This window comes from Pelophylax lessonae (genome assembly GCF_965119305.1).
Source record: "Pelophylax lessonae genome assembly, chromosome: 1".
Lineage (NCBI taxonomy): Eukaryota > Metazoa > Chordata > Amphibia > Anura > Ranidae > Pelophylax > Pelophylax lessonae.
Genome location: NC_138768.1, coordinates 20,754,702 through 20,766,372, shown reverse-complemented (window position 1 = coordinate 20,766,372; position 11,671 = coordinate 20,754,702). Strand labels below are relative to the sequence as shown.

At 45.2% G+C, this 11,671-nt stretch overlaps 1 protein-coding gene across 1 annotated transcript in view; it reads left to right on the top strand.

Annotated features, from left to right (window-relative positions):
- Positions 1–235: 235 nt before the first annotated feature.
- Positions 236–11,671, top strand: part of LOC309563424 (vomeronasal type-2 receptor 26-like) — a gene marked incomplete at both ends in the record, with an annotated part of 41,016 nt that continues 29,580 nt past the window's right edge. Inside the window, 2 exons of the mRNA XM_082267820.1 lie at positions 236–308; positions 2,345–2,461. Of these exons, the coding sequence (XP_082123946.1) occupies positions 236–308; positions 2,345–2,461 (190 nt within the window). The remainder of the gene's footprint in view (positions 309–2,344; positions 2,462–11,671) is intronic.

The following is an 11,671-nucleotide window of genomic DNA, read 5'->3' as shown; positions in this document are numbered from 1 at the left end:
GTATTCTCCCATGGTGTTTTCCACATAGTCAAGTCTATCTCCTAGGGCCTGCACTTCAGCTCTGCAGCGTCCCAGTGCTGCTATCACATCTCCCTGAAAGGAGGATCTGAGAGGTTTTAACATCTCCTTAGGGACAGTGTCCGAGACCAGACTGCCAGTGGTAGGAAAGCTGTCTATAGGATGTGGGCCTGGAGGTGGTGTGCTGTGCTGTGAGATCTGGTGCTCACTCACCTCCATGTTGGAACGCCAGGTGTCTCTGCCCAAGGAATCCATCCTGGGCCTGGATTTGGCAGGGCTTCTTGTGGAAGGTGAGGAGGTTGAAGATCCCCTGCTGCGGGATGGTGAAGGGGGGGTATATAATTGGCCCCATTCCAGCGGTGGGGGTCCGGCCTTGTCGTCTGGCCGCATGTGGCTGGCGGCACCGCCATCTTTGGGTGGTCCTTGCTATAATAGAGGAAAGAAGCCCGAGAGGTTCTGGGGCTGTGGCGGTGGCTCCTTCTTCTTCGTGGCATAGCGGAGGCGCCAATGTTTTGGGATTCCTCCGGCAGCTGCAGAGAGCTCTCGCTCAGGCGTCCATAGCGTAGCTCGGTAGCCACGCCCCTCCTTATATTTTTACTTTCAATGGTAATGGTAAACAGGATAAATAGAGAGGGTGGATCTCCTTAATGGGGGCACAGACAGCTATAGAACGTAACAGGTATTCTAATTACTCTCCACTCCATCTCAAACTAAGAAAAAAGGTTTTACCTTTAGTTGTACTTTAATAGGTTAAAAACATGGAGGATTTTTACAAATGTTTGATGAAAAACCACAAAAATTTGAGGTGAAGTCCAAATTGCCAAAATTCTAGCTTAGGATAGAACTTTCTATCTGCTCCAGTAATTGGAGAAGAGAAGCCTGTTGAGTATAGATTTTCTACTGGAAATATGGAAATAGTAAAGTGAGTTTTAGCAAGGGCTGATGCTCCACTGTATGCAACAAAGTCTTCAGTCCTTTTACCCTCTTTCTAATGGAATTAGTATAAGAAACATCTCTGTGTCCCAAGTCAAACCTTGCCTCCCTCTCAATGGATGCAGCAGAGGTATTTGCCAATGTACCAGAACAGGGGTCTCCAAACTTTCTAAACAAAGGGCCAGTTTATTGTCCTTCAGACTTTAGGGGGGGGGGGGCAGACTGTGGCCAGTGGGAGTAAACATTTTCCTGGCATCAGTGGGAGTGAATATCACCACAGTTGGTATTGGTGGGAGGAAAAGGTGCTCCATCATTGGTATCACTGGCAGGAATAGTTCCCCATCATTGGTATTATTGGGAGGAACAGTGCTCCATTGTTGGTGTTAGTGGGAGAAATGGTGCCCCATTGTTGGTGTCAATAGGCAGAATAGTGTCTTGTATCAGTGGGAGGATTAGTGCCCCAAGAGTCAGGTAAAGGCAAGTGAATAGCAATACCCTGCCCCCGGGCCACAGTTTGGAGACCGCTGCTCCAGAAGATTGTGGCATAGGGGGAGATGCAGGCTCTGAGGGTGAGATTGTTGTTGCTGCTGAATTTCCTCTGCCATGCGTGGTCCCACCAAGCTCTTTGGAAGAACTGCATGTGGTTTCAGTTGCACATGGTGCCCCAGTGGCTGGCATTCTTGCTGCAACTTATCTTCAGCAGACTGTTGAGACACTAAATAAAGGCTCACACACTATCAAGCTCTGCTATTATACCAGAGTTTGCTGTGCCTGTGCCATTGAAATTATTTTTGACAGCTTTTTCCTGTGGTTCTCTTCAAAGTGCCCCTGCTCATTAGCAACCATTTTTTCTTCAATCAGGTTGGCGCTGTTCCACTTCTGCTGCTCCCTAGCTAAATTTTGCTTTGCTCTCCATATTTTCTAACTCAGGGGTCTTCAAACTATGGCCCTCCAGTTGTTCAGGAGCTACAATTCCCATTATGCCTAGTCATGGCTGTGAATGTCAGAATCTTACAATGCCTCATGGGATGTGTAGTTCCGCGACAGCTGGGGGGCCGTAGTTTGAGGATCCCTGATCTAACTATACCAGCACCAACTAAACTATGGTTGCTTTTAGCCTTTTCTGTTATAGTGAAGGGATGGGTGCTCCAGCACCCTCATCTTGTCAAAAGGCTTCATCGGACACTGTTGATATAACTACAAATTTAACATAAATTCATAATTTTGAATCCTGAAAAATCAAAGTTCACCTGAATTTGAATCTCATCCTTAATATAAATATAAATTACAGTAATACTACGCTTTATAAACTGGTGATTTTCTTTTAGGATTTAAACATTATTCATGTATTTTAATAAGAAATAATGGTTTCTGTTATTTGTTGAGGTTCCAGAGTCTCAATGCAATGAGAAGTGTCTTCCTGGATATCGGAAAGCCCCTAAAGAAGTGATTCACACATGCTGCTACAATTGTGTTCCATGTGACAAAGGAGAAATTTCCAACATAACAGGTTAGAGTTTGTTGTTTGTGGTATCAATGTAAATGAATGTAAACCATCAAAAATCATAATCGTGCTGCAATGTATTAGAATTTAAAATTATCTTTTTTATTTGATAACAAATTATTTTAATGATAACTTTTTGAAGAGGTACAATGTACGTCACAACGGTGTTTTTTTTACAGTATAAAAATTAAAAATAAATATAGAAGCAGTAAAAAGTAAATTCGCCTAAAGTGTTAATAAAACCCAGGAGCCTGCATTCACTATATCTGGTCTCCCACAGTACCCAGGACTTGGAAATGCAATTAATTTAGTAAATATAAACAGCTAAATACTTTTTCTCATCAGCAGTATATACACTATCTCACAAAAAGTGAGTACACCCCTCACATTTTTGTAAATATTTTATTATATCTTTTCATGTGACAACACTGAAGAAATTACACTTTACATAGTTACATAGTAGTTGAGGTTGAATAAAGACAATAGTCCAGTTCAATCTGTGTAGGCGCGCGTGGACGTAATCATCTCTCATACCCCTTAATGTTCTGATCCTTGAGATGTACGTCCAAGAGTCTTTTGAAAGTAGCCATACTCCCCACAGAAACCACCTCTTGTGGTAGAGAATTCCACAATCTTGTAGCCCTAACAGTAAAGAACCCCCTGCGTTGCCTGAGGTTAAAATGCTTCTCCTCTAATTGCATTGTATGTGCTGGAAAATAAATACATAAATACTTTGCTACAATGTAAAGTAGTGAGTGTACAGCTTGTATAACAGTGTAAATTTGCTGTTCCCTCAAAATAACTCAACACACGGCCATTAATGTCTAAACCGTTGGCAACAAAAGTGAGTACATCCCTTAGTGCAAAGTCCACATTGGGTGCAAAGTGTTAATATATTGTGTGGCCACCATTATTTTCCAGCACTGCCTTAAACTTCTTGGGCACGGAGAGCACCAGAACTACACAGGTTGCCATTGAAGTCCTCTTCCACTCCCCCATGAAGACATCACAGAACTGGTTGATGTTAGAGACCTTGCACTCCTTCACCTTCCATTTGAGGATGCCCCACAGATGCTCAATATGGTTTAGGTCTGGAGACATGCTTGGCCAATTCATCACCTTTACTCTCAGCTCCTTTAGCAAGGCAGTGGTCGTCTTGGAGGTGTGTTTGGGGTCGTTATCATGTTGGAATACTGCCCTGCGGCCCAGTCTCCAAAGGGAGGGGATCATGCTCTGCTTCAGTATGTCACAGTACATGTTGGCATTCATGGTTTCCTCAATGAACTGTAGCTCCCCAGTGCTGGCAGCACTTATGCAGCCCAGATAATGACACTTCCACCACCATGCTTGACTGTAGGGAAGACACACTTGGCTTTGTACTCCTCACCTGGTTGCCGCCACACACGCTTGACACCATCTGAGCCAAATAAGTTCATCTTGGTCTCATCAGACCACTGGACATGGTTCCAGTAATCCATGTCCTTAGTCTGCTTGTCTTCAGCAGACTGTTTGCGGTCTTTCTTTGCATCATCTTTAAAAGAGGCTTCCTTCTGGGACGACAGCCATGCAGACCAATTTGATGCTGTGTGCGGTGTATGGTCTGAGCACTGACAGGCTGACCCCCCACACCTTAAACCTCTGCAGCAATTCTGGCAGCACTCATACATTTATTTCCCAAAGACAACCTCTGGATATGACACTGAGCACATGCACTCAACCTCTTTGGTCGACCATGGCGAGGCCTGTTCTGAGTGGAACCTGTCCTGTTAAACTGCTGTATGGTCTTGGCCACCGTGCTGCAGCTCAGTTTCAGGGTCTTGGCAATCTTCTTATAGTCAGTCTAGGCCATCTTTGTGTAGAGCAAAAGTTCTTTTTTTCAGATCCTCAGAGAGATCTTTGCCATGAGGTGCCATGTTGAACTTCCAAGGACCAGTATGAGAGAGCGAGAGTAATAACACCAAATTTAACCTGCTCACCATTAACACCTGAGACCTTGTAACACTAACCAGTCACATGACACCGGGGAGGGAAAATGGCTAAATGGGTCCAAACTGGACATTTAGGGGTGTACTAATTTTTGTTGCCAGCGGTTTAGACATTAATGGCCGTGTGTTGAGTTATTTTGAGTGGACAACAAATGTACACTGTTATACAAGCTTTACACTCACTGTGTACTCAATGTGAGCTGTAAACTCCCATTGTAGAAAAGTGTTATTTTTACAGTGTTGTCACATGAAAAGATATAATACAATATTTACAAAAATGTGAGGGGTGTACTCACTTTTGTGAGATACTGTAGCAGTCTTGTGATCCCTATCAGTTCATGGTAAAGCAAGTAGGAGGAGTTTTCTTATACTGTACTGAGCTGTTCTATCAGGATCTAGGACCCTCTGTCTGGACAGTGCTGATTGGCCCTGTGCTGATCACATACACTTCCCAAAGAAAAGAAAAAAAACACCTCTAGCAATACACACCAAACTGAGCATGTGCAGCCAGACACCAAAGGCTCTGTCTTATCCGGACATTTTTTTTAAATGCAAATCAATTTATAGCTTTTTTGGAATGTGTTTTTCTGGCTATTTTTGTGGTTATTCTGTCTCTCACTGTTAAAATAAACCTACCATTAAAATTATAGACTGATCAGTTATTTTTCAGTGGGCAAACGTACAAAATCAGCAGGGGATCAAATACTTATTCCCCCTCACTGTATACCTAACTAATTAAATAATTATACTTGTAATGGTCGTGATCAGAGACTTATAGTGGGACTGTGATAGTGTGGCAGGAAATCTGACGCTAACGGATGCTTGGTGGGAACTAGGTAACTGACACTGACATCACCAGTTACACTAATACAGTGATCAGTGCTAATACTATACACTGGCATTGTACTAATGACACTGGCTGGGAAGGGGATTAACATCTCAGGGTAATAAAAGGGATAAGCGTGCGCCTAACAAGTGTTAATGTGTGTAATATGTGCTGCAAATCTTTTTGCAGGGAGAGGAAACAAAAAGATTGTCTCATCTGTACAGAGCCCTGTGCTGTTTGTCAATAAGGATGAGCTTTGAGTTCGAGTCGAGGCTACGTTAGACTCGAACATCTGTTGTTCGATCGTTCGTCAGATGACAAACAAATATGCTTCTTCGCAGGAAATTTGAGTTTCCCATAATGCACTGCACGCGTGCCGTGTGATTGGCTAAAGCATGCATCCTGACCTCATCCTTTGGCCAATCAAAGGATCTCTACCATGATTGGACTAAAGGCAGGCTGCCTTTAGCCAATCATGGCTCAGGGGCCAAGTACACGCCCCACACTACATAAAGGGCTGCTCACGCAGCCGCAGAGTGTAGTGTCATTGTGCGGGCGATCAGACAGGGACAGGAACAAGATTCAGGCAGGGAGAGAGTAGTTTTTTTTGGAGTCAGACAGTGCAGAGAGACATTTGTAGCAGTGTAGGGAGGGCGAGGTTCCTGTGTGAGGTAGGGATAGATTGATTTCTTTACATCATATGAGACAGTATAGCGCCAGTGAGTGAGTAGCAGTGTAGGGAGGGCCAAGGTTCCTGTGTGAGGTAGGGATAGATTGATTTTCTTTACATCAGATACCAGCACCAGTATTGTTAATCGGTAAGTTTCTGCAACATTCGAAAATATTTATAGAACTGTAGGAATAGAGATCACAACAGATATCAGCCACAGTAACCTTTGCTCAGTTGTGGATTTTTCTATAGGGGTCACATACCTGTAGGAATAGAGATCACTACAGATATGTGTAAGGTAGTGTTTTGGCCTCGTTGGACAAAGCAGTCAGCAAGAAGGTGCACATTACTGCTGACCGTTGGTCCAGCAGGCATGGACAGGGACGTTACATTTCTTTCACGGCGCACTGGGTAACTCTGCTGGCAGCTGGGAAGGGTGCAGGACAGGGTTCGGTCTTTTGCCACCATACCTTCAAAAAGCTGGTGCTGGTTCTGCCACATCTGGCTACTCCACCACCACCTCCTCCTCCTCTTCCTCCTTGTCCTCTTCTGCGCAATTCTCCTCTGCAGCAGCAGTGCTCCCTAAGCGTTCAAGGGACTACGCAAGCAGTCAGGCTAAAATATGCCATGCTGTGTTTCAGTTGGTCTGTCTAGGGCATAAGAGTCACACCAGTGCAGAGATTCTGTCAGCTCTGCATGGGCAGGCTCAGAGATGGTTGACGCCACGACAGCTTGAGCCAGGAATGGTTGTATGCGATAATGGCACCAACCTTCTCTCCGCTCTCTGACAGGGACACTGGACACATGTTCAATGCTTGGCACATGTCCTGAATCTGGAGGTGCAGCGTTTCTTGAGAAGATACCCAGGCTTCAAAGATCTCCTGAGGCAGGCCAGGAAAGTCTGTGGCCATTTCAGCTGTTTGTTCAATGCCAGTGCTCGTTTATCTGGCATTCTACAGGAATTCAACCTGCCCGCCAACCGCCTCATTTGTGACATGCCCACCAGGTGGAACTCAACATTGGCAATGCTGCAGCGGCTGCACACACAGCAGAGGGCCATCAATCAGTACCTGTGTGAGTATGGCACAAGGACAGGGTCAGGGGAGCTTGACTTTTTTTCGCCAGGCCAGTGGCTTTTGATTAAGGATGCATGCATTGTCCTGTCACCATTTGAGGAGGCCACATAGATGGTGAGTCGGGACGATGCATGCATCACTGATACTATCCCGCTAGTATACCAGCTAGAGCACATGCTGCATGGAATCATGGAAAGGGCACTTGAGGCAGAACAGCGGCAGGAAGAGGAGGACTTCCTTTCCTCACAAGGCCCTCTTTATGCAGATATCATTCCTGCAGGGCCACAAAACACACATATAAGCTAACACACTGCTTTGACCTTTATAAAGGCTCAATTACTAATCGCAAGCACCTAGGCTAGGGTCAAACTATAACATACCAACATGGCGATAACCAGCCTTCATGGAGTTGCTACTATAGTGTAAAGACATTGTGCAGTAAAAAAGGTTAAATAGCATAGAAACAATCATCCAATTTATTTTAAGGCATTCTTATAAGCAGTGAGTTTTGGCCAGTTTAAGATGTAGTGTGTTTCAATTTACTAACAGAACCATACCATGGTATGGGATTCCAGCAGAGGCTATACGCCCTCAGCTTAGATGAGGAGTGAGAATCGAGTGTGACATCGGAGGGAGCTAATAATTAAGAGAATAGAAAAGAAAGAGAGAGAGAGAGTAGGGACAAGGGGTGGGCAAAGGGATGGTAGCAGGGACCTCCACTTCCCCAGGGGAGAGGTCATTATACCCGTCATTAGGAACTAATTGGTCGTCAGTACGTCGTTTTTAGGAGGTGGTCATAGCTGAGGTATAATTCACAGATCGTTTGAAGCTGGTCCATTCCTGCCACTTAGCGGCAAAGTCTGAATAAGAGTCATGAGCGATGCTAATCAGCTCTTCCATTTGCTCAATATGATTCAACCTGTTGAACCATTCCTTGATGGAAGGAATCGTGGGTGATCTCCAATGGCACGGAATACACAATTTGACTGCTGTCACCATGTACATGGCCAATGATTTCCTGTAGCTGTGTCGATGGGAAGGTACCCAGTGCAGTAGATATTGCATTGGTGAATATTCCATGTCACTTGAGGTGGTTTCTTTAATCAGATCATGAACTTTCGTCCAGAAAGGTTGGAGGGACGAACAAGACCACCAAATGTGTAGCATGGTTCCCTGTTCTTTGTTGCAGCATCAGCAGGTATTCGGGACTGTGGGGCAGAATATATGCAGACGATCTGGGGTTTGGTACAATCTAGTAAGGATTTTGTATCCATTCTCTTGAATCGCTACGCTCATTGAGGCTTTTTGAATGTTTTGGCAGACAGAGGACCATTCCAACTCAGTGAGGGAAAGATCCAAATCTCTAGACCAGGCCTGGACAAAGGATGAGGAAGAAAGCGGAGGTGGAGATAGCAATATACGATACAGAGCCGAAATTACGTGTCTCTGAGGACCATTTCTTTCACACAGGGCTTCGATCTCCGTTGGAGGCCTCTTCCAATCGGACAAGTTTCGCCGGTGAGTCAAAAAATGACGAACCTGGAAGAATATCCATAGCGGAATGGAATGAGGCTGAAGGTTTTGATTGAGAGCTTCCCAGGACAGGGGAATGCCCTTGTGGAAGAAATGTTTAGCTAGGACTCTTTCGTAGGGCCAGATATCTTGGAGGAAGGAGCTAGACATTCCTGGGGTGAAGGCAGGGTTCCAGCGAATAGAAGTCATAGGACCAGATGCTAAATGTATTTTCTTGGCTTTGCGCCACGCGCTATGTAACTTTAATGAGGGGGCTATCAGAGGATGATTTCTCAGCTCCTCCTCTACAACTGAATATGGGAGCCAGGATAGTACTTGTAAAGGAATGGTCGAAAAAGCATTTTCCAGTTTAATGACTGCTTTGATCGATGCATGAATGTTCCAATCGACAAGTCTTCTCAATATGCATGCTTTATAGTAAGTATGTAGGTCAGGAAGACCCAAGCCGCCGCTGTCGTTGGGAGCAGTGAGTTGGAGGTATCTGATCCTGGGCCTCTTGTCTCCCCAGACAAATTTTTAAAAGCATGATTTGAAGGACGTGAAAAATTAATTCGGGAGCTGAATTGGAATTGTTTGGAATAGGTATAAGAATTTCGGTAATATTGACATCTTAAGGAGAGATGCACGACCGAACCATGATACTTGCAATGAGCTCCAGGCGCGGAGGGTGGCATTAGCGGAGTTCAGGAGCGGTTGGTAATTTAATCTGTAGAGGTCCAAGAGATTACGGGGGATGAGGATCCCGAGATAGGGAAAGGACTCAGGGGCCCTTTTAGACGGAAAGTTTGAGACTCATTTTTCGACTTCCGTCTGAGAGATATATTGAGGGCAAAGGATTTGGCATAATTAATTTGTAAGTATGAAAGGGATTTGAAAAATTCAAGATCACGGAGCAAGATTGGGAGAGAAATGTGGGGTTGGGACAAGAAAAGTAACATATCGTCCGCGAACACGGCGATCTTGTACGAAGAGCCTGCTATTTCAATCCCCTTAATGTCCGTGTTGGCGCGTATCATATTAAGAAAAGGTTCTATCGATAGAATGAATAAAATTGGGGAAAGGGGGCAGCCCTGACGGGTGCCGTTGGATAAATTGAAGGCGTCCGATAGGTGGCGATTGACTCTGACCCTGGCAGTCTGGTTGGTATAAAGAGCTCGAATAGAAGAGAGCATACGAGGTAAGATGCCTATAGACTCCAGGGTAGATAAAAGGTAGTCCCAGGCCACTCGATCGAACGCCTTCTCGGCATCGAGGGAGAGAAAGAAGCCTGGGACACCACGAGAGGTAAGCCAGTGATGGATGTTTAAAGCTCTCGTGGTGTTGTCCCTAGCCTCTCTCCCAGGCACAAAGCCAACCTGGTCAAGGGAGACCATTGAGGGTAGATGTGGAAGGAGGCGATTAGCGAGGATATTGGCGAAGATCTTGACATCGACATTCAAGAGTGATATTGGACGATAGTTTCCAACCTGGGCAGGGTCCTTACCCTCCTTAAGAATCACCGTGATGTGAGCTTCCAACAAGGAGGAAGAGTGGTGAGGGGAATCTGCCAAAGTTCGAAATGCTCGGAGGAACTGCGGTTTAAGGGTTTTTGAGAACATACGGTAATACTGCAGTGAAAATCCGTCCGGTCCAGGGCATTTCCCAGGTTTCATTTCTTTAATTGCCCTGTCAAATTCTTCCTCCGATAAGGGCGCCTCTAGAGTCGAGGCATCTGACAGTAAAAGAGGGGAGGGAGAATAAGTTCCTAAGAAAGATTTCATCGTCTCTTGCCGTAGAGAAGGCGTTGTGTGACGATGGAGCGGGGGTTGTAGATTATATAGCGCGTGGTAAAAGGATTAAAATTGTTTAGCTATAGCTTCATTCAGACAATGTTTCGTACCTACGTTGTCTTTTATGAAATGGACATTGGTAAACGTTTTCTGAGCCTGTACCGCTCTGGCCAGTAAACGGCCGCATTTATTTCCCTGTTCGAAAAAAATCCTTTTACCTAATGCCAATCTACGGTGACTTTGAATTCCAAGGATATCCCTGATCTCTTGTCGAACCTTTACGAGTTCAGTCAAAGATGCAGAGGCCAGAGAGTGTTTATGAGCCCTCTCTAGAATGCCTAACTTAGTGTAAAGAGACTCAAGAGTAGCTTGTCTAGTTCTCTTTTGAGTAGCCGCGAGCGAGAGAAACTTCCCTCTGAGGACACATTTATGGGCCTCCCATTGGCCAATTGGGGTCGAGTCAGGGGTGTAATTTTCTGTGAAATAGGAGGATAATGCTGCTTGGATATCGGACTTGATCTTTTGATCTCTCAAAAGAGAGGGATTCAGGCGCCAGGACTTACGTCTAGTATCCAGGTTTGGGAATTGAATAGTTATTGTGATTGGGTTGTGATCAGAGAGGACTCTAGGTTCAATAGAAGTAGATGCTAGCAGAGGTATGTCGGATTGGGAAATAAAAAAATAGTAAATTCTAGAGAACTTGTCATGAGGTGCTGAATAAAAAGTATAGTCTTTACTGTCCGAGTTCAATACTCTCCATGAATCATGTAGTCTCAGCTTTTGTAGCTGCAGAGTTATTTGTCGCAATGCCCGAAATGGAAGTACGGATGCCCCAGTGGATGAATCCAAAATGGGGTTCAAAGGGGCATTAAAATCCCCACCCAGGATCAGCATCCCCGAGGCGAAGTCTAGTAGATCCTGGCTCATTGAACGAAAAAATGGGACCTGTTTGCAATTAGGAGCGTATATATTCGCGATGGTTGTTGGTCTAGAGTTCAAATTACCCTTAATGAAAAGATATCTGCCCCCTGGATCGCGCTTAATGTCAGTTACTTAAAAATCCAGCTGTCGTGAAAGCAGAATGGAAACACCTCTTGTTTTAGATCCTTCTGTGGGCGCATGATAAGAGACAGTGAAGTTTTTATTCATTAGTTTGGGAACTTTATCTTCCTTAACCACTTGCCGACTGCCTAACGCCGATCTACGTCGGCAGTCAGCCCCTCACAGGCAAAGTGACGTAGGGCTACGTCACTAGCTTGTGAGGGTCTAGGGAGCGAGCGCGCCCCCCCGGAGGCGCGCTCCCGCTCCCGCGTGGTAACGGACCCCCCCCTGCGCGTGTGACCAGCGGACCCGATGT